At 41.8% G+C, this 24181-nt stretch overlaps 1 protein-coding gene across 1 annotated transcript in view; it reads right to left on the bottom strand.

Annotated features, from left to right (window-relative positions):
- LOC145412140 (phytanoyl-CoA dioxygenase, peroxisomal-like) overlaps nucleotides 1–24181 on the bottom strand; it is a 158816-nt gene that overhangs the window by 97544 nt on the left and 37091 nt on the right. The window contains exons 3-5 of the mRNA XM_080282073.1: nucleotides 23361–23527; nucleotides 15031–15199; nucleotides 4270–4406 (exon numbers count right to left, since the gene is read on the bottom strand). Of these exons, the coding sequence (XP_080138199.1) occupies nucleotides 4270–4406; nucleotides 15031–15199; nucleotides 23361–23527 (473 nt within the window). The remainder of the gene's footprint in view (nucleotides 1–4269; nucleotides 4407–15030; nucleotides 15200–23360; nucleotides 23528–24181) is intronic.

Below are 24181 nucleotides of genomic sequence, written 5' to 3'. Positions count from 1 at the left end.
GATGGGGAGGGACACCAACCCTCCAATAACCCACTTGTTGACACGTAGGGAACACATATGGTTAGGTTATATGGTTTTATAATAATAATAATGGCTAAGGGTTTGCTTCTCAAAAGCATCAGCTCTTCTACAGAATCTGCTAGTGCTACAAACCTAGGAAAAATAACACGATTATGAATTTGCATTCAGTACTGCATCAAAACAATGACATCTAGTAAACCAAACAATTCTCCTATACACTACCATCAACATGATCAGAGTTTTCAGGGAAGGAAAACTTGTTTCTTAAAAGACTAATCTAACCACACGGCTTGTTATTTTTGTCTGTCTGATCGAGCAGACCCATCGACAGAGGCAAGCAACTGTTCCTTCAATGTCATGCTGTACAGTGAACCAGTGTTCCCTTGTGGCTGACAGTGCCTTGCCACAGTGAGGTTGGGGGGGGGGGTCGGGTCAGTGTGGTGGTTTGGTTCCTGGGTAGATACTGCATTATTTTGCATCTCTTCACCCAGTTAACAGGAGCATTAAAGCAAGCTCCATGTCACCACATTATTTGGCTACAGTTTGGTCTCGCTGTAAGACTGTTTGCTATGTGATAAATTGCTAGAACGATAATTTAAAAATTATACCCTCTTTCACAATAACATTTAAAAATTAGTTGCGATTTCACTGGAATGATAGTTTTGACAGCCGCCTTTGAGAATCTCGTGTGGATGTAGTGACGCAAGCAAGCCGACAGTCAGCTGCCAGAGCCAAGATGGCCGCCCAGTGTTTATATTTGCTGTGATCATCTGCCTTTCATTCTATTTTGTCCATGAAAGATCACTGTTATTGCCAAGTAACAGAGCAAGTGCTTAAAAAACAGAGCAGTGTGTGATATTAAGTGGTACCTTTCTGTGTGAAATACTGAAACATGCAACTTGAACACGAAACATGCAACTTGAACACTGTGTTAACCTTACATTTCCTCTATCTGGGTTTCCTCTCCTAACACTGAGACAGCTCTCCTTTTGTGTTACAGTATCTTTGTATGTGGCATGTGTTAGAAGTGTCATGCTGTATGGTAGTGAGACCTAGGCAGTAAAGGAAGAGGATATTCCATGAATCAAATGTACAGAAATGACAGTTTATTAGATGGATGTGTAGTGTGTCCTTTAATTTGAGGCCTGGGGGGGGGTGTCTTGGATTACAAATGAAGAGTTGAGAGGATGGATGGGACTTGAGTATACTGGCATTGTGGTAAGGAGAGGTAGATTGAGGCCGTCTGGACATGCTGAGATGATGAAGGATGACAAGCGGGTGTGGAAGGTGATAAAGTGTAAACATTGGGTGTAGCGTTGCAAAAGGCAGACCTGGGATGAGATCACAGAGAGTGACCTCAGGGATAATGGACTGAACAGGGAGGCTGCCAGAGACTAAGCAGCATGGAAAGCCACGATTAGGTGACCATGGCCAACCCACGTAAGCATGTTGGAGCCTTTATTAACCCCTTAAACGCGGATCGTCTCGTTTGCGACGCTCGGCAAAAAGGACGTAACGGCGGATCATCGCATTTGCGATTCTAGTAAATTTTGAATAACCGCGGGCAAGCAGGCTCCAGCTGGTATTGTCTATCAGTACCACCACCCTTTAGCTACAACTAGCATACTTTACCTTTGTACTACTGACCTCAGTTGTTGCCAAGTATCGCGTTTTCCCTCCGTCCCCCCCCCACCACGGCCCGGCCAGCCTGGCTGTGATACATGGCAGCGCTCTGAGCGCTCAGAACTGTAAATCTGCGTTCTCCTCTCACAAGCAGTTTATGCTAATAGGAAACGCTTGTTTCCCCAGTTGTAACACTAGCTTTTTTTCTCACGGTTTGCCCCTGTTTAGCGTCAGTTTACTGCAGGCTTTCAAAGTGACATTATGGCGAGTTCTAGCTCTTCCCAGTCAGTGCAAGCGGCCGACAGGAACGAGAATAAAGTGGCGGGCGTAAGGCAGAATAAAAACCACATCGTGGTGATCTTTTGGGATGTAATATGATTGAAAATAATGTAGTATACATGTTTTTAGCTGTGAAAATGGAAATGTTTGTTGAGTGACGGGAAGACCGCCGCCACGGTGCATGTCAGCCGTACGCTCCATTGATTTTAGCCTTATTTTCAATGCTTATTGTACAAATACGGATTCCAAACTACCTTTACGTTGTAGTATAAAGTTTACTGTGACAGAATGAGGCTGTGGTAGAGGGGAAACCGGGTTGCTGGAGGTGTGAAAGTGAAGATTTGGTTACCCAACTTTGCAAGTCTCCACAAGTCCATGGGTAGTCCACGAAGGCTCAACACCTGTCTCTGGAGAAAGCTGAATGTAAGTACTATCTGCCATACCAAGTATAATGTTCTAGGGTTAATCTCCGATTTTTGGCTAATATTTTCCTACAGGTACTCAGACCGCGATACAACCCCGCCACTCGGGGGGGATCGACTGTTCACGGCCGCGTTTAAGGGGTTAACAATACAATATGACGACGGCACTCCTTTCTTCCTATTTCTCCCAGTCTTCCTATCTATCTATCTATTGCCAGACACCATAATCCCTTAAGGGGTGGCCATTTGACTTTGAGTTATTTGTTTTAAGGGGAGGGGCACTAACCCTCCACCAACCCACTTGTTCACACGTAGGGAGCACGGATGGTTTGGTTATATGGTTACCACCCAGCGTTGTAAATGGTTTCTTGGCTTACAGGAAACCATTTGGCTTGTCACTCAATGTAAAGCCACCTGTAAAGGAAAGAAAAGCAATAAGAAGTAACAGGAAAGATGCGAGAAATAGGAAGGGAGGAGGGGAGGCACAGAAAAAGAATGATAAAGGCTAAGGAAGAAGTAGGCAGCACTACATCAAGTGAGTGGATGATGGTCGCCACCACCTACCACCCTACAATTATTATTACTCTTCTTTCCGCTTCAGGCAATTCTTTACTGAGTGACAAGCCTAATGGTTTCCTGTAACTCTGGAAACCATTTACAAATAATGAGGTGATGTGGGGCCTACTGTGGTGCACCTGTTAACTTGATGGAGATGCATATGCAGCATTTATCCAGGAACCAAACCTCCGCATTCTTCCCTGTGCCTCATTGCTGTGAGGTGCTGACTGCCGCAAAGGAACATGGGTTCACTGCACAAGACAGCGCTGCAGGGCCTGTTGTTTGCCTGGGGTTGATGGGTCTGCTTGGCCAGACAGACTGGGGTTACTCAACAACAACTGCATTCAGGTCTTTGTTTTGTGTTTTTTAAGCTTTTCCAAATCTTTGGTGGTTAGGATGGGGGTTTAGCTTTAGCTAGTGTAATTCACTGTGATTTTACTAAATAGTCTGTAGATTATTTTCAAGGAGACTTTGCAATGATGCTGCTTGTATGCTGAGATAAGGCCATGGATGTGTCCAAAGCAAGCTCTAAAATTCGAGGGTGTCTATCCAGCAGGAATGGTTAGTTAAATTAAAAAGGGAGATTTGTCAATGTGCAATATTCATGTGTGTCTGGGGTAAAGAAGGTGATGATGGCTGATCTGGTTGGTGAAGCAGACATTCTATTTAGCCTAAGCCACTGTTTTCATTAGTGTACATACTGCTGGAGCTAGCCTTCTGGCTTACTGAGTCTCAGAGTTATTAATCTCTTGCTGGGTCAATGACATAAAACTGTTACTGTATGAGGACAGGTTGCCAGGTCATGGAGGAAAAGGTTTAAAGGTGAACAGACTGAACCCTGTGGAACATCAGCGGATAGTACTGTGAATCAGAAACTTTGGTTTTGGTTGAGTTCCTGAGCCTGTCCACCTGAGAGGAAGTTGGCTGGAGAGGATCCCCTTCCTGTGGATGGACCAATATGGCCGGATAGGGACTCCAAAAAAAGAATCAGCCCACCCTAGATGGAGAAACTGTCTGGGTATGCAGAGATCCCTGGACTCTCCTCATTTCCCAAAAGGAGAATGGTGGGCTACAATGTCGGAACAAAAGCCGCATTTCCAGAGACACACAAAGATTATAATGATATGCCAATGCTGTACAAGGTATACATTCTCATACTACATCACCCCTTTTAAAGTATAATAACCCAAGGCTAGCCTAATATATACAGAACATTTCAAAATAGGCGACTGGTGTACACCCGTGGCTGATCATATGATCAAAAACCTTCATCCACCACTTTGGTATTCTTACCTGTATGCAGCACCTGATCATTACCTAGACATCCTGAAGAGGACAACACTGATCAACAGGTGAAGAGACTAACCTAAAGGGGAAGTAGTGAAGATCCTGGTGGAGAGGGTGGCGAGAAGTGCGAGTGCCTGGATCTGGAGGTTTGTTGATGAGCATGGTATGCATGGCCATGATGTTTGGTCCAGTGAAACATTCAACATAATCAAGTATCTGTAATACATACAGTCTTATAATTTCTGTAATATTTCAACAAATAACTTTTGAAACACAATCCCCATACACACTCAGTAAATTAAGAGTTGATTATGGATCACCATCTTAGAAATTCAAATTTCATTAAAACAAACATTATTGATCTTCCATAAGATCCACTAACGTGTCACAGGCCCATAGTTTTGTTGGGTAAGGAGGATGTCTAACATTTCCTCCTTACGTATTTGTTTTCCAGACTACAGTATTCATTATTATCCCATGGTTTTCTTCTAATGCCTTTTCAACAGTGACATAGATTGGATGAAAAATACACAAGAATACAGTAATGGGACAAAATCATAAATAAATCAGTAAGGAAGAGGTGTCAGTAGGCTTCCTAATTGTACTAGAATACCACCCATCAACAGTACTGTAAACCATTCAATATGGGTGGTGGGTATTTGGTGCTGAAATTGAGACATATGAAGGGGTGTGGTACAAAAGAGGACTGCTGGACCTCAGGGAACAGTCTCTCTCTCAATCACTCTCTCTTTCTTTCTCTCTCTCTCTAAGCATGTGGTTTTTTTCCAAGTGTCATCTATGTCTTGTCCACTCTTTAAAATGTGCCTTATGCTACGTTACTTGTTTCTCAGACTACAGGACCATCTGGGCCTTAACCCTGGAACGCTAACATAGGGTTAATTTCCCCCAGTGTCTTATCTTTTCCATGTTTACCGCATGATAAGGAAGGGTATGCAGCTGTCCTTCCACAAGTGCTCAGGTCATCCTAGCCTCTTGCCATGATAGGTAGAGCACCTTTTCTCTCTCCCATATTTCCCCTCGTATTTGAGGATTGAAGGGTAAGTTTACACAATGTTAGCAATGCAGGATATATATATATATATATATATATATATATATATATATATATATATTTTCCATGACATTTTCAAGCCAGGGTGATTTGTAAGCGACATACCCAGCTTCAATCTCCAGGGTCCAATAATAATCTTGACCAAAGCTAATGTCCTTTGGGCAATACAGATTTGAAGGTAAAACAGTGGACCTTTTTTTTAAATTATTTTGGTAAAATCACATGTAACTTTATTTTTTGATACTGTTTGTTCTTTTTTGCATGTAAAGGAAGTGTGAGAGTTGTGTTTTCATACCATGTTTTCGGATTCAAAAAAAAGACTGAGTATAAGTATTTTTAATTAATTTACTAATATTGGGTAAAATTCTCCCATGGTTAGCAGTAACTTTTCAAAGCTGATGTTAGCATTCCAGGGTTAATGATACAAGAATCTTCCATGGAAATGTGTGGTGTCACTATTGCTTTGTGTGCCTTACTCAGTATGACACTGGCAGGAAGATAAGGCTTGATAAGCTGGGTGTCTCCCAAATGCCCTTACAATGAAAGAAGCATGATCCTTGGTTACATAAATATAGTAGCTATAATTTTCACATTCCACACTCTTCCTTTGGAGACATCCTGGTAAAAGTGCCGAAGACTGAAGGCAGCAGATCTGTGTGCATCATTTCACTAACACTTTCAATTCTCATGCATCCTGGTCTGGTCCTCTGTGTGGCACTACATGCCCACCTTATCATCAAACTTATTTCTAAGAATATCTGCTCCTTTGACTGGCCATGTTTAACTACCATACAGCATCATACAATAACGACCCAGTATACAATCATCTGGTAAGCGATCAATCCCTATAGAGATTAATGAAAATTTGTAGTACCCAGTTTCAAGTTAATGAACAAGAAAATTGCTTACATGATTTTTGTTATGTCTGCATAAAATGATCCCACATGAATGTGCTGCCACCTGTGCAAGCCTACAGCCATACATTTCAGCCAAGATGGCCAACCCGTGTGTATATACACAAATCCCTTTTCTAAGGCCTCTGCACAGGCATCCTCCTTCCCACCATCCCTTTGATGTCCCCATGTCACCTGCCCATTTGCTCACGTGTCTTGCTGCTATGATCTTGTTCCTAGTGTCCCCAAGTTACATAATCTTCTTGCATGTGCAAAGCCATCAAAACACCACTGCTATCACAAAATAACAATAAGAGTGTGCAACAAACAGTGCACTGTGTAATATTACAGGGGCTGGGAGGGGGTTGGTGATAGCCAATACCTTCTTCAGGCATAAAATGATTCACAGGTATACATGGCGAGTGATGAGAAGGGTGGGTGGTGAACTGAATGAAAGGAAGGCAATGATTGATTATGTGTGTATGGATGAAAGGATGCGAAGATGTGTAATGGATGCAAGAGCTTATAGAGGTTGGGGGAGTGGACTTTCTGACCACTACTTGGTGGTGGCCAGAATTAGGATTCAAGTAAGATGGAGGAATAGAAGAAGGGAAAGACGAGAGGAAGGAGTACAGTAGTTGCAAGAAGAGTGGAAAGATTACAAGAGGATGAGAAAAAGGCAGAGTATAAGAGAGAAGTGGAGGAACGATTGGGCAAATACGAATTGGAGCAGATGGGGGACGTGGAAGGTGTGTGCAGGATATTTACAGAAGAAATATGTGCAGCATGTGATGTGGTGTGTAGGAGGAAGAGAAGACGGAGGGGGATGCAAGGAACAGCGTGGTGGACTGATGAGGTGAGACAGGCTGTGGCACAAAAGAAGAATGCATACAATGAATGGGTGAGAAACAGGGGCGTGGAAGAAGTTGAGAGACGGAAGAGAGAGTTATATGTAGAAAGAAAGAGAGAGGTGAAATGATTAGTAAGAGACAGTAAGAAGAGAGTGGATGAGGAATTTGGAAGGAATTTGTGTAAAATGGAAGGACTGTAAGAAAATGATCTGAAAAGTGGTGAAGAGAGTAAGACAGGGTGGAAGTGTGGTTAGCAGGGGAGTGAAATATAAAAATGGTAGATTACTAGTGGAGAAGGGAGAAACAGTGAGCAGATGGAGAGAACACTTTAAGGAATTGTTGAACATACAGGATGGAAGTAATGTGAGTATAAGTGGCTGGGGAATGGCTGGGAGGAGGAGGGAGGTGAGAAGACAGGAAGAAATCAGTAGGATAGAAGTTGTGGAAGCAATGAAGAAACTTAAATTGGGGAAAGCCCCAGGAATTGATGGAGTGTGTGGTGAAATGCTGAGGCATGGGGGAGAGATAGTAGTAGAATGGATGTGGAAGATGTGCAGATTGGCCTGGGAGGAAGGTAGAGTCCCGGAGGATTGGAAGTCAGGTATAATTATTCCCTTGTACAAAGGAAAAGGGGAAAAAGAAGTGTGTGGTAATCATAGGGGCATTTGTCTTCTTAGTATAATAGGAAAAGTGTATGGTAGGATACTTATTGACAGAGTCAGAGAAAGGACAGAGGAATTAGTTGGAGGAGAACAGGGAGGCTTTAGGAAGGGAAGACGGTGTGTAGATCAGATATTCATTCTTAGATCTTTAGTGGAAAAGTTTCTAGAGAAGGGAAAGAAGTTGTATGCGGCTTTCATGGATTTGGAGAAAGCATATGACAGGGTGGATAGACATGGATTGTGAAAAGTATTAAGAATATATGGAGTAAATGGAAAGTTGTTGAATGCTGTGAAGAGTATGTATGATGGTGCTAAGGCTGCAGTGCATGTGGATGGTGAACTAAGTGAATTTTTCTCTTTGAAAGTTGGGTTGAAACAGGGATGTGTCATGTCTCCGTGGTTGTTCAATCTGTTCATAGATGGGGTAATAAAAGAGGTACAAGGTAGGGTAGTGGATGTTGGAGTGGCCCTGGTGAGAGAGGATAGTGTTTGGAAACTCCCTGTACTGTTGTTTGCAGATGATACTGTGTTGTTGAGTGAAGACAAAGGGGAGCTGCAAGGCTCGGTGGATGAGTTTGGGAGTGTGTAAGGAATGGAATTTAAAGGTGAACGTAGGGAAGAGTAAAGTGATGGTCTTTGAGAGAGCTGAAGTCAGTGAATGTACAGCGGGGTTGGATGGTGAAGAATTGGAAAATGTGAGTATGTTTAAGTACTTGGATAGTATGATGAGTAAGGATGGAGGTTTGGAGGGTGAAGTGCTTGAAAGGGTACAGCAGGGAAGAAAGATTGCTGGTTCTTTGAAAGCAGTGATAAGAAACAGGGAAGTGAGCATGGAAGTGAAAAAGTTACTACATGACAGTATTGTGATACCAACTCTAACGTATGGAAGTGAAGCTTGGATGTTGTTGGAAGGACACAAGTCAAGAGTGAGAGCAGTGGAAATGAGTTATTTAAGAGGAGCCTGTGGAGTCACATGGAGAGACAGGCTGACGAATGAGGATATAAAGGAGCGTTGTGGTGTGGATGTGGATGTGATAGGAAGTGTTACGAGGAACACACTGAGGTGGTTTGGCCATGTGGAGAGGATGGAGGGTGAAAGACTGACGAAGAGAGTGTATGTGAGTGAGGTGGAGGGAGGAAGAGGGAGGGGGAGGCTGAGGATGAGATGGAGGGATGGGGTGGAGAGGTATATGAGAGAGGGGGGTGTGAGTTGGGAGCAGGGAAGTGAAATGGCGGGGGACAGGACGACGTGGAGGCGATTTGTTTGTGGCCACCCCAAATGGGATTGAGGCATCTGGCAATAGACAAATAGATAGATAGATCCCTATCTTCTAGTGCCTTTCCTTAAGTCGGCAGATGCAGACATGGAATGGCAGATCTTCCTCAACATGGACTCCTCTCTTCATAAGGACTCTTTTAGAATAAACACAGGTAGGTCCCACTCCCCTCCATCTTCCTTTACCTCAGCGGCCTACTTTGAGGACCTTTCCACGTACCAAACTTGATCATTCAGTGGATGGTATGATGTTCTGATGATGGAGCTCTAGCCATCCTCCAGACCTTCAGTATGTGTGGACCTTCCTCCATCCCCAACTGGTGGTTTTATATACCAACTCGCAGTCCTCACTCACCCTCCTTCTCTCAGTTCGTCCTGTAACTCTTGTCAGGATTGGCCATGCTATTATGAAGCATCCCTTTCTCCTTCCTACTCCTCTATGGCACTTCTGCCTTCAATGGATTCCTTCGCATGTAGACATCTGAGGCAATGAAATCGCAGACACAGCAGCAAAGTGGGTGCTGACCTCCAATACACTGGCACCCGGTATATGTGGCACCAGATACTGCCGCATTCCCTAACCTTGCACACAGTGCCTGCATGTCGTACTAGAATGCAGACCTTGCGACTAATCTCCCTATTTCCCACCTGGTGCGTTTTTGCTCCGACTCCTCTGCACACCCTTGGGCTTGCCATTCCTGTTGGGACGCTGGCATAGCCATCACCAGGTTACAGTTGGGCCACACAGGCCTCATAAGTCACCCATACCATTTGGGCATTACAGAGCACCCTTGGTGCCAATGATGTCCTTGGGTTGAAAAGATCATAGAACATTTCCTGTTATGGTACCCTAGGTTTCACTCCCTTCACACACTTTTGAGAGATCATCTGGCATCTCTGGATGTTTTGAACTTGTCTCTCCACATCCTCTGGGAAGGAGGCAATAGGAATCCTCGGTTAAGACAATGAGTCATGTGGTACACATCTGACTTTATCTGAAAATCTAGGCAGCTCTCCTGCATGTAACTTCAGGCCCAAATCAATCTGCATCAGAAAGGCACTGGGCCACAGTCTTGGCTGCATCCCTTAAACAAACAAAAAGTAAAATAGGGGGAGATGACTTTGTGTGACATAATGAAACTAGTAACTTGGAAAACATGTCAAGTAAGGGTGCTAACACCAGCGGTAAGAATGGTGCTACTGAGGGTGCCAAGGGCATGCCAAAAAGGGTAAGGCATGGCCTTTCCCTGCTGTTAAACTGGACACTGTTAAGCATCATTAGGATGGGCATGGGGCAAACAAAATTGCAAAAGCCCTTAAGCTGCCTTAGTCTACAGTTTCTGCCATAATAAAAAAAAAATTAGGCTGTCCTAACTGTAGCACAAAACATGCCCATCCTGACCGCTATGCATCTAACAAAGCCAACAGAGCATCTCCTTGTGCCATAGGTTAATGAACTTAAACTGAGTGAGGCAGCCCCTGAAGTTTACCTTCATCTCCACAAAGACGCTTGATCTCTGGAAGGATCTCTGTTTACTTATATTTACAAACATTATTTTCATTATATACATTATTTACACACACACACACACATACTTTCCCTGTTCTTCTGTTCAATAATTTTCTAATGTATGGTACTCTGCGATGAAGGGTTCCATACACAGGCCGACATTGCTGTCTTTGCATTCATACCTTGTCTTTTTTCTTCTTCTAAGGCTGTCTTGTGGTGGTGGAAACACTTTACTGTACATTGCTGGACAGTTTTATTTGGTTTCTGTAATAGGTATACTAGGGCGGACTCAAATACTTTCGCGCAAATGTGAACAAAACTGTGTCCTTATATATATGGGCTCAGCTGATTGAGTTGAGCAGAAAGTGTCACAATGGTTTGGGCATATGGAGAGAATAGATGAAGAGTGATTGGTGAAAAAGATAACTGGATCAGAAGTGAGAGGTATAAGGCTGAGAGGAAGACCACAAAGAGGATGGATGGACAGCGTGAAGAGAGCGTTAGATGCGAGAGGGATGTCTGTTGAGCAAGGAAGAGTGGCTGCGTGTGACAGGAATGACTGGAGAGAAATTGCAAATGCATAAATGGTGATGTGGCCCTGAGGGGATATTCTCCCACATTAGGTCTGATCAGCTGATCAGGTCAGGTGTGGGTAAGGGAATGGGTCCATTATAATGTGGCAGGGGCAAACCAGCTCTGTTGTCAGGCCTTACTGCGGATGTCACTGATTGCACTGCGCAGTTGACCCTCATGCAGTGTGGTGTGGTAAGGATCTGTTCCTTCTCCCCTTGGAGCTAAGATACGAATAAATGTGTGTGTGGGGATGAATACATAGGGAGTATGTCGTCCTGTCTCGGCTACCTCCTTTTCTTTGGGGGGAAGAGCCTAGGTATACAGATAGACAGACAGGTTTGTCTGTATATATACAGACTTGGCATTTTGTGCCAGTGTAGGTTTGTTTGTACATATACGGACACAACACAGAACGTGTTAAGCCAATACCCTTACTCACCTAATGTTGGAAGAATCCCTGGGTACTGGCAGAGTAAGTTAAGGGGGTTACTTGGAAAAATAACCCCAGGGCTTGGTTGACCAAATTGCTCTGTTGATCCTACATTGCAGGTTACTATACCTGTCCCTCCTGCCCATGTGATACACTAGCCAGAACAATCCAGCAAACTGCTTTCTCCTCCTCATAGACAATACCCCAAGCCACCTTAACAGCAGAGAGGACTGGGTCGACAACATCAAGGTTGTGTATCCGCCCCCCAACACAACATCACTCCTCCAGTCCACAGAACAGAGGGTGTTGCCACTTTCATGGCCCACTTCCTCTACTGCAATATGGAACAAATGGTGGGGGCAAGCAACTCCAGGGAGAATGATGCAGTACACCTCTTTTGGAGGAAAAAGTTTAACATCAATACTTCACAGTTCATTACACTCAAACACCCATTCACAAAGTTTAATATCTCTGACTCTCAACTCAGTACAGCCATCTCCATAAATCAAGACTTATCTAAGATCACTGAATGGGGACAAAATAACCTTGTCTCATTTAATGTTAGTAAAACCAAATATGTACAGTTTAATAATAGACAGATATTTCCAGATTTGTATTTTACCTTCAATGCTACTAATATTCTCATCTCCAAAAGTACTGAAATTCTCAGTGTTTCACTTAATAATCCCCTCAACTGAACCTCTCATATCAAATCACTTGCTAAAACTGCCTCAAAGAAATTTGGATTATTGTACAAAGTCCGTAATTTCTTCACTGAGGAGCAGTTAGCTAAAATTTATAATAGTAACGTATGTTCTCAGACTGAATATTGCTCACCCTTGTGGAATGGATGTGGAGAAGTTGCATTAAAGCAACTAGACAAATTTCAGATCAAACCTGTTGGAATTATTAATAACCCTGCTATTACAAATAAACTACCCTCCCTACAAGTAAAAAGGAATGTTGTTTCCCATGCATTAGCTTACAGATACTTTATGGCAAATGCTCAGACTATGTTGCATCCATTGTGCCACCTTTCCATGCCTTCCCTCATGCTACATGGGCATCTGGTAGCACTAATGACTGGAATGTCACACAGCAATACTGCAGAACTTCTGCCTATCAGAATTCTTTTATTCCCCCAACTGCACCTCTCTGGAAGTCGCTTACCCAAAGCTGTTTCCCCCCAAACTTCAACCCACAGCTGTTCAAGTCCAAATGTTACGGATTTTTTATGAAAGGAAGATGCCAGTAATTTGGCATATGGATTATTTTTTATTCATTATTTTTTCCTTCCTCTGTCCTATTATTTAAAAAGAAGAAGAAAAAAGGCCGTTGATAACATCATGACAACGTGGAAAGAAGTTCAGGAAGAAGTTTACATAGCATTAGAGGAAGAAACAGTCAGAAATGACGATCAGGTAATGTGGCAAAAGAAGGTCAGGTATGGTGATAAGTTAGTGAGTGAAACAAAGCTTATAATGCCTATATTACTGTTTGAAAACCAATATACTGTACTCTCATACTACATATACATTCGTACCAAGTAAATAAATAAATACTGTTTATGAGTGATGTGAAATAGTTACCCTCCCATAGAACTCGTTTTCTTCGGTGCCAGCCTGTTAGAAAACCCAGTCAGGTAAGGAGGTACTGCTACCTGGATCGAGTATTTTAAACCTTAGGTGAGCGATTTCTCTATGAAATTTTGATGTTTCTCACCAAAACTGGAGATTTTAGCCAAAAAAAAAAAAAAAAAATCGAAAATATCTCGGGATTGGGGGGTGTCAGAGGTGTCAAATAGCTCGGGACGTGACAGGTTAAACTTCCAACCACTTGTGACACGTGCAACTGAGCTATTTTCTCAGCCACCTCCTGTGTTATCCTCTAGGTAGTCAGACTCTACAAAACACTTATGAGACACAATTCTTATGTCAATATGCTCCAGCCCTGGCTGCACCACATGAACTTTCCCTTACATATGGCACACTTGTAATTACATGCTGTTACATCTCTTTTGTACCAGTCCTGGCTGCACCACATGAACTTCCCTTACATATGGCACACTTGTAATTACTTTTTACCTTCCAGGCTAGCTATCATGCTGTTACATCTCTTATGTACTGTACCTGTCCTCTACAAACAGCAAATGTGGCACTCAGAACCAGAATATACATTCAGCCATAGGTCCCAAAGCCAATTTTTTCCGACCATCTCATTGCCTTATACAACAATTTAGACCCACTAAATACATACATACTGTTATGGTAAGCTTCAAAAACACACACAGGCTAGAAGAAAGTGAAGAAAAGGGCACAATAAAGAAACACACACCACTGAGACCTGAAATGGACTCAAGATGGGCTAAGAGGTTCCAAGGCTGGGGGGTACAGAGTTAGTGGTCTATAACACCTGGGATCAACTCTTTGCTCAGGGCCTCATCTTTGGATCCCTCAAAGCCATCAGAGACTACATACAATGCACCATCATTGTCTGAAGAAACCAACTCAGAATGTGTGATAACAATGTTTTTAAGCTGAAGAATGCCCTATAACGGATGAAGCATAGTTTTTTATCTTGCAGCAATAATGAATCTCCTGTAACCAAGGGATCATTGTATAGATGAATCATACATACAGCAGCGACAGTGAAGAGGTTTAAAGGAAAGAAAAACGGGAAAACTCACCATGAAAAACCCTAACTTGGCGACTAAAAATTTGGTGATCTCAACTGGACCATAAATATCTTCCTAAGGGCACATCTTACAGCACAAGGGTACAGCAGACATACCAGTAACAGAGTGACAGCAAAAAAAGGTTACATAATATTAAAAAAAAAAAAAAAAAAAAAGTTTCAGCCATCAAAGATGGTGTATAAACAGCAAGCCACTCAACTGACATGCATATCTACTCATGCAGCATTCTTGGTGCCACTTTTTATGTCCATGCACTTGGGATCCATCCACACAGAGCCCATCCATTTGAGGGGGTCACTGTAATATACTGTACTTAAGATAACTCTAAAACCAGCTTCCTCAGAAAATACATCAAACATTAGTCTAAGCTGACAAGATGCTACTGTACGGCATGTTTATATTGTATGGTAAATGTAGTGCTGTTCTCAGGTGACTACCCTTTCCTCTCTTCTTTCATTCCTTCCTCTTCTATCTTTCTTTCCTTTATTCTTTCCTCCTCCTTCTGTTCATGAGTGACTCTACGCTGAGCAACATGCCAAATGGTTTCCTGTACACCAGGAAGCCATTTACAATGCTGGGTGATAACTACATGTATATAACCAGATTATGGCACCTGGTGGTTTAGTGGATAATTAAAGCGCTCAAGTCAGATTGAGCCAGTGCAGGTTTATATCCAAGGGATGGTTGGGGTTTATTGCTCACATAATGCCACTCAGGGATGAGTGAGGCTTGTCACTTACATCTTAAATGCCAGGACCAACTTGCCTAGCCCCTGGCTCCTACATTCCTGATAGGGCAACACAGGATTAGATAATAAATGAATGAATGAAAAGGAATCATATCCTTTACAATATAAGGGAAGAACTGCATGACTATACCTGAGGCAACTGGCAGTGCTCTGAAAGGACCTCATCCCAAACAAAGTCCTGGATTTTGTTGACAACACGCTCTGCTGGCACTCCCTCTAAATCCTTCAGAGCCACATCCTTCATTTTGGTCATCCCACCCTTGCTGACCCGACCTTCTACCAGGTCCAGAAACCTGATCCTGAAATCATGGAAACACTGATTAGGTCTAGTTTCAAAACAAATTACAGAGACTGCATTATCATCATCATCATCATGTACATCATAATCCTGACTATTTTTCCCATTTAAAGAGGCATGCTAAACCTGACATCAGCTTCTACATACATAATTCCTTCAACCAACTAAATTCTCAATCAATTCCCTTGTCTCATCAACTTTCATATGTTTTCTCATATGTTTACTGCATTTATGACACCTATCCACCTTATTCTTGGCCTACCATGCCTCCTTTCACCTCTAGACTCATTTAAATATACCAGTTTCACCCCCCTAACTGCATTTAATCTTTCTGTGAAAAATAGTATTGTGGCTGATGTTTGTGACGTCCTTGCAGAAATGATCAAACGTGAGCTGCGGATTACTTGCTGTCACAGAAGCCATTTGATGGACTGTTATCCTTGATCCTGACAGAACAAGGGGTTTGATCATCCCTGTCTGGAATGGGAAAAAGAGACTAGTATGACTACAGTAACAACCATGGTGTTACAGTGCTCAGTGTACCAGACAAGGTTCTTGCTTGTGTGCTCTTTCCGAGTACATTTGCTAAAGTTTCAGGGGCCTGTGCAATCCAAAATTACATTCAGAAAGTCTACAAGTGACCAGGTGTGAATGCTTCAGCTTCTCATGGAATGCAGCTGTGAATTATGGCAGGGACTGCTAGCAACCTGTTGATATCAAGATGACATTTGACTCAGTAAACTGGGAGGCACTGTCGGAATTCATGCAACTCCGTAGGATTACCCTGCTCATAGCTGGGATGAATTTAGATACTGAGAATGCTGTCTAGAGTGGAGGGGGAACATCTTATTTCTTTCCAGTAAGTTCTGGAGGAAGACAGGGATGTGTCCTTTTCCCTTTCACTTAATAACATGTGCATGGGTTGGATATAGGGTCAGGTTATGGGCTGGAGTCACTGTGGTGTATTAAGAGGCACTCTAAGGTTACTGACCTTGACTTTGCTGAAGATTAGTTATTCTGAGTCACTAGAGCTATTCCTGAGTGCTCATGAGGCAATTCACGAGGAGACAAAGGCAGCAGGACTAAAGGTCTCCTGGGAAAAAACCTAGGTCCAGGTATTCAGTGGCTTGCTGGATGAAGCAGTACAGTCTATTCAGGCATCTGGTGACATCAAAGAGGTTTTGGAGAGATTTACTTTCCTTGTAGTATTGTTCCTGTCCCCATGCAGACCCACTGTCAACAGGTAAATAGCTGTTTCTGCGGAGCCAACCTACAGGTAAATACAAACCCATGTAGGGATCCAGCACTTCCTTGTGATAGCCAGCACCTCATCACGGTCGGACTAGGGTCTTTTCCCATGGCGAGGCACAGGGGAACACGAGGAGGTTTGGGTCCTCAGTGGATGCCAGTTACTCCAAAAGAGGTGCACCGTGCCACTATGTGTGGGTTCCTTGTCAAGGCCTCAGTGGTAGACTTATCTGCCTCTTGGTAATGTGATCCTTAACAACAGTAGGTTAGATGATAAGATCTTCCATTGCACAGGTCTGGCCTACAGTGTTATGAACTCATTTGATCTGAGTATTTAATGTAGTCCATATTTTTGTAGCATGAAAATCCCTATCTTCCAGGTGCTGTTGCTGCCTGTCCTTATGGTCGTGAAGCATGGATACAAAACAGTGTTTTGGAATGGTGAATTGACTTCTTTGGTACTAGGTGCCTTCTCAGGTTCAAAGGGTGATTAAAAAGTGACTGCCTACTTTGAGACTGAATCAAGGTCTGTTACCTGCAAAATGTATGGATACCCACTCCTGCTATGTGGGTGTGTGGCACATTTCCTTGAGGCTGTTCCTGTTCAGTGTAGCAGCCAATCCAAAAGCCAACTCAGGGGGGACCAAGGGAGAACCCACAAAACTCATACCTGGAGCAAGTTGATCATTCCTGTCAGGAGACACTTGGAAGGGGAGGAGCCACTGCCTGGAGCCTTGCACAAGGGGATCCCAGTGGATGGGGTCGGAGGGTTAGTGAGGCTATGTGCCCGGCGGCATTTACCTCAAGAGAGTGAATGAGTATGGTTTTATCATCTATCTACCTTATTCTTGGTCTACTGTGCCTCTTCCCACTTTTACTCATTCACATATACCTATTTCACCACCCAAACTATGGTACATTCACTATCTCCTTATAATCACATTATCTAAGCATACTTTTCAATTCCATTATTAATATGCCTCCTACTCCACATCTGTCATGGATCAGTTTCTTATATTACCTACTCTACTCACTCCACACATACTTCTCAACATTCCCATTTCTACTGCAGAACTTTTATTCTAGACTTATCAAAGTTAAGCCATACTCATTTCACACCTATTAAATGTATTATTGCAGCTACTAACACACCGTCAAGCAATCTAGCAGTCTCCTTGTTCTGACCCCTGTTTTGTATCATGGTCTTCATAGCCCTAACTCCCTTTCTTGCCTATGCTCCTCTGTTTTTGTACTTTTGTTGCATATTTACCAGTAGGCCTACATAGTTTTTCTACAATGTATACTGCACTAAGGTATTATAACTAAATCAACAAAAGTTCACCTCTGGTAACAAGAACGTTATCCTAAGTCACCTTCGGGGCTGTTCAGCCAGACTGCCTAGGGAACAACTACAGTACTACTAAGTCATCTTACACTATTAGCTGCATTTATTGTAGTCTCTCCTTTTTTTTTTTTATCATTCATCATCCAATCCTACGTTGCCCCATATGGAGCATAGAAGCCCGGGGCTAGGCAAGTTGGTCCTGACATTTAAGATAAGAGTGACCAGCCTCATTCATCCCTGAGTGGCATTATGTGAGCAATAAACCCCAACCACCCCTTGGATATAAACCTTCACCAGCTCAATCCGACTGGAGCGCCATAATTACCCACTACACCACCAGGCGCCAAAATTTGGTTACATAGTTACCACCCAGCGTAGTAAATGGTTTCCTGGTGTACAACCACTTGGCTTGTCACTCAGTGTAGGGTCACCTACAGGCAGAAGAAGGAGGAAAGAATGAAGGAAAGAAAGACAGAAGAGGAAGTGCAAAGTCACCCGAAAGCAGAAGGATCAGGAAATAATGAAGGAAAGACATCTTAAATGTCAGGACCAACTTGCCTAGCCCCAGGCTCGTATGCTCCTCATGGGACAATGTAGGATTGGATGATGGATGGATGGAAGACAGAAGAGGATGGAAGAAAACAAAGATGGAGGTGAGGAATGGACAGACCCCCGAGAGCGGCACTACATCGAGTGAGTGGATTTTCTACTTCTATGGCATATTTACCAGTACCTGATTTTTCTACAAATTATACTGCACTAAGGTATTTTAACTTAATCACCAAAACAAGTTCCACTCTACTGACCATAACATCATACTTAGTCACCTTATACTATTATCTACATTTACTTTCAAACAGTTCCATTAAAAAACACTCACAAAACTGAACCAATCTGCAAAGATCTTGTTTTCTATTAGCATGCAATACTGCATCATCTACATACATCAGATCTGAGATAATCCACCCTTCATCATTAATTACCACCCCCACCCCACTTGACACAAATCAAGTTTTAACCTCTGCAATAACTCCATTTCTTTACTGTACAGTACATATATTAAATAACCATCAGAACAATACACATCCTTTTCTCACATCAACAGTACTGACATCCACCTACTTTTACACATGCTTCATTAACCTCTTTAAAACACTTCACAGCATTTAACGGATTTCCATGAACACCATACAAACAAACATCTCCCCAAAACCTTCTCTATTTACCTTTCCATATGCTTTTTCCAGATTTATGAATGACATACATTTCTTCTAAAATGTTTTCTCCACTCTTACTGCAAATACCTGATCCACACATACACAGGTACCACTCACAAAATCACCTTGGTCATTACTCACTAGACATTTCCATATATATTGGTTATCTCCGGTAACCCAGTTACATGAGTCTGGTAGGTTGGCATGCAGCAAAAAAAAGGCACTTTATCTGCAGAGGAAAAGTACTATAAAGAACTAAATGGTTTCTGGCCTCTTGGGCAAAGTCACCAATTTTCTCTATACTTCTATCAAACAGTACACTGAACATCTTGCCAAACACAGAATGTTATAACAATGTACACACACACACACACACACACACACACACACACACACACACACACACACACACACGAGTGACATCATGTGAACAGTGTCACTTTCAAATTTAGTGTCATTCATGAAAGGGTCACACTTCTCCTTACCATACAACCCACATCCATAGAAGAGGTACCACTGTATTCCTTACCTTTTCTGTCAGTATTTATTCATATAACTATCACCCAACATTCAGCAGACTTATCTCTATACTGTACATTTCTGCAGTCACTTTAACCATCTAAACTTATGTACAAAAGTACACCCATTTTTCCACTCCATAGGCAAAATGCCATTCATCCAAGCTTTAGCAACATATCAGAGGGCAGTTTCATTTTATTCTTTCTGCTGCATATAATCTCATTTTACATCATCAACACCTGTTACCTTCCCATTCTTTAACCTCTTAACAGACTCATTCACTTCTGACAGTGTTAAATTACAGGGCATCACATTCCTTCTCTGTGCACCACCAACACTAATGATGTTTACTGCTCTTCTCTCATCATTCCCATTCACTTGTACCAGTATTTCAAAATATTCTTTCCATTTGCTCTATTTTGTTTCTAGCTATTTGCCAGTTGTTAGTATTCTTCCACTCTCATCCCTCACATGTTTCACACTTTTTTCAGATTCAGTCCTACATTTTTGGAAGTTAACTTATTCCCAAAGTATTCCAGTTTGCTTCCTAGATCACCATTAAATTTTTTTCTTCTCCTTACTAATATCCTACATGTGTTTCTTCTCTCAATATACTTCCTCCCTGTTAATTAGAAAACATCTAATTTTATGCACCAAAATTACACTCAAACCTCAATTTAAGGGACTAAATGGGGAATCAGCTTATTGAAAATGTCCACTGCTTTACCACATATAAAGACAGTCTTATTTATGCAATGACTATTTCACTTATCTTACTTATTTATGTGATTATGAATATTATTTTATAGGTACTGTATAAAGAAACGTATTAATGTGTATAACCTAGACAAAATATCATTTTTTAAAGGTCTTGTCCATTTGTCAGGTAGAATATGGAGTCCCTTATATCCGAAATCCCTTAAATGGAGGACCTTAAATCGAGGTTTGAGTGTACTTCATTCATCTTTCAGTACTTTTTAGAATTCCACATCCCATGAAGCTGTACCTGCAACCCCACAGAGAGCTTTCACATTTCTGATAAAACCTTGCTGCATACACTCCATAAGTTTTCCAAAGATATTTGCTCTCTGTTCAGCGAACCTACCTCCTCTACAACCCCAGGTTCATACTCATATGCCAAAGATCCTTTCTCTGCTTTTCCACTTTTAGTATTTTACTCAGAGTACTCCTCACACCTGTCCTTCAAGCTCCTCTTAATTTCCTAATGCATGCCACAATCATATGATCATACCATACCATGTTCTCATTGCTCTCACATCAATAAATCTACTAACTGTCTTACACTCACGTAATTATGCAGGTTCCTTCCATATTCTCTCCATTCACCATTCACGTATATTTATGCTTTTCTTTGTGTGTGAAATATAAACGAATCATCCATAACCTTCTTTCCTGAAATATATACTTCAATTACTATTCATAATTGCTCTTTCTCAGTACTCCAAAACGATCCAGTACCAATATTCACAAAGCCACTGTAAAATACTCCCATTCAGGTCTCCCATCATAATCACTCTGCAGCTCCTAAGTATTTGTCCTATCACTCTATCCAGTTGGTTTTTAATATCTGTACCTGTCTTCCACACCTCTGTTACTACAAGGTGCATACACTATGATCAGTGCCACTTTCACCATTATATACTTAAAACTTGCCACACTGAAGATCTCATATGAGGAACAATGAAGGTCTGCATGGGGCATACTGCAAGCCTCATATGAGGGACAGTTTACATTGGTTATAAAACAATGATTCAGGAGAGGTAAACTACCTTACAAAGGATCAGCACAGAAGGGGTTAAATCTGATGCATATGCATGTCAAGGTGATATATACCTACATAATCTTCATTCCTTTCTCTCATTCACTGCTGATCAGCATAGCAACACTCTTCATTTTTCTCTCCTTTTTGCCATTTACTACTGAACAACAATGCAACACCCTCTTTTGTGTCCAGGAGTGTTCATACCTAACCTGACACACATCACATCTCCCCACGCTCCCTTTCATCTTAGTCTCACACAGTGCCATATCATTCATATTTACAGGACCACACAAATTATGCAAAAATCAGAAAGGAGTGGCTATCTTAAAAACACAGTACCATACTGTACTGAAGTGAGGTATGTGCAGCATTCAGTACAGTGGAGTCTCTTTTATCTGAAATCATGGAACTTTCAAAGTTTCGTTTAATCGATTTTGGGGGGTAAAAGATACTGTACTCTAATAATATAATAATAAGGGAACAGTATTGTACTCCCCCATCACCCATTTCTGGTGACGTCTAGCCCACCACCACCACCAGCACCCCAAAAGCCACTCAACCATCACCAAAACACTTAATACACCGTAGTAACTACATACCGTATGTAACTGCACTTTTGTAACTGTAATAGAAACTGTCAACTTAAATCAATCTTCACTCAAATAAACTTAAATAAGCCTTCGGTAAAACAATTACGCAATTCACTGAAAGCAATTTGAATAAATAAAGTCTTAAACCTAATTGTTTTTTCATATTTTCTGTTTCCTTATTCAATCATTTTCACATCTTCTCCCACATCATCCAAACAGACTGAGGGGGCTGGCACAACCAACGCTCACTCTAGTGACTAGCAGAGCAACCGTAAACTAATGCTAGTGGCGCGAAACAAGCCCACCGTGTTTGAATTTTTGGATAGATTTCAGATTTTTGCAGTTAATGGAAATGAGAACATTTTAGTAAAACTTACGGTTAACGGCATATTATGGTTAAAAGAATTTTGGATAAAAGAGACTCCACTGTAGTTATTTTCATTACTGATAAAACACAAGCTAAAAAACAAGTACAGTCATCCTCTGAGTTACATGGTTTTGAAAGATACAGATCCATGTTATACAGATTTTTACTCAAGTTACAGTCTGAGCCCAATGAAGTGCCCTCTTCCTCCTGATGCTTCAGATCTGGTATAAAGTGACATCGTGGTATTTGAATCTCAACCCATTATGCTACAAAACAAAACAAAAAACAGTGGACTAAAGTGAACCACAAGGAGCTACATGGAAAGACAGACAACTGGAGTTGTGAAGGGGTGTTATGGTGTTGATGTGGATGTGCTGGAAAGCATCAGAAGTACCTTGAGGCAGCTTGGTCATGTTGAGAGAATGGAGAATGAGACATTGACTTGGAAATGAGAGAGTGTCAAAAGGGAGGAAGAGTCCAAGGATGTGATGGAGGGACAGGATGGATATATATGAGAGGGAGATTTGAGGTGCAGAAAGAGTAGCCTGACAGCAGAGGACAGGATGACACTGAGATTAGTTTGTGGTCATCGTTTCCAGGAAAAGAGTGTCTGGCATGAATAGATAGATATTAGAAAGGCACAAAGCAGCAACAATAACTCAGGGGTTTCTTGCCACCTCTGCTGCCTAGTAGGAAGCAGACATGTTGAAGGCTAGCCTAAGCCCCAAGTCTTCAACCCTGGATCCACCCCCCTCACCACCATGCCAACAAGTACTGTTTGTCATGGTTGGTGGCACAGTTTGTTCCTCTATCTTTTATCTAATGTAGCTGTTTTATGTCTGTTTTACCTTTTAACTGTATGGTAAGTCCTTACAAAGTGTGTCAGTAAACATGTTTGATCATACCAACGTAATGGGGAGGAGTGGGGGTCAGGCTGAAGATGGGGTTAGCACATTAGTCTTTGTATAATGGGTTTCAATTATATAAGTTACACAGATTCAAATTAACTGATACCCTACTGTACAGTATGTTAACATACTGACCATGTAATTCAGCGGACAACTGTACTACGATACTGCAGTGCAAGACACACCTCCATTTATCAATCTTGTCATGAGGTACCAAGTCAGGGATCACCAGAAAACCATTTTCTTCGTAGAATGCTCTCTGTGCATGGGTGAGGTAAGGGTTGTCAAGGGTAAACTGAAATCCACCCTTATCTATGCCCACACCCAGTGATCCAGACACTGACCATGGGTCCTTTGGTGCCTGCTAAGGAAAACCTTTCTTGGACATTAACATACTGTTCAAGATGAAAGAAGAGAAACAAAAATCTGTCTGTATTGGTTTTCAAAATTATACTTTTATTTCTAAAAGATGTACAGGTACCCACTTCTTGTTCAGGGAGAATAAACTGATATATTGTACTAGTCCTGAAATAACAATACAGTGAAAGCTTTTATGATTGTAAATGTACATCAACAAATTTACAGTTCAAGATTCAGTTACAGCAGAAACTAAACTGAGTGATGAAAAAAAAAAAAAGTGATATTTCATACACCTTTTATTCCTACCTTATGGGGAACTCTGATCTTGCAGTGGACCAATAAACGATGAACCTTTATTGGTCCACTGTAAGAATATAACTAATGTAATCTAATAATAATCACTTAGGATGCACTTCTGGAAGTTCTGGTTGTCAGGCTGGCAAATGGGCCACAGCTAGATATTTTTTTTTTTTTTTTAATGGCTACTAATCGGTGTAGTAAAAGGTCTCCTGGGCTCCAGGAAACCATTTGGCTTGTAATTCAGAGAAGTCACCTTATGGATGTACTACATCAAGTGTGTGAATATTGGGTGCCCCTCCTGCTAGTGTAAACGGCACAAATCATGAGGAATTTTTGCTCTTTATGA

Source organism: Coenobita brevimanus, chromosome 92, assembly GCF_032717465.1.
Source record: "Coenobita brevimanus isolate Jiangsu-jjx chromosome 92, ASM3271746v2, whole genome shotgun sequence".
NCBI lineage: Eukaryota > Metazoa > Arthropoda > Malacostraca > Decapoda > Coenobitidae > Coenobita > Coenobita brevimanus.
This window is presented reverse-complemented; position numbering and strand designations above follow the sequence as displayed.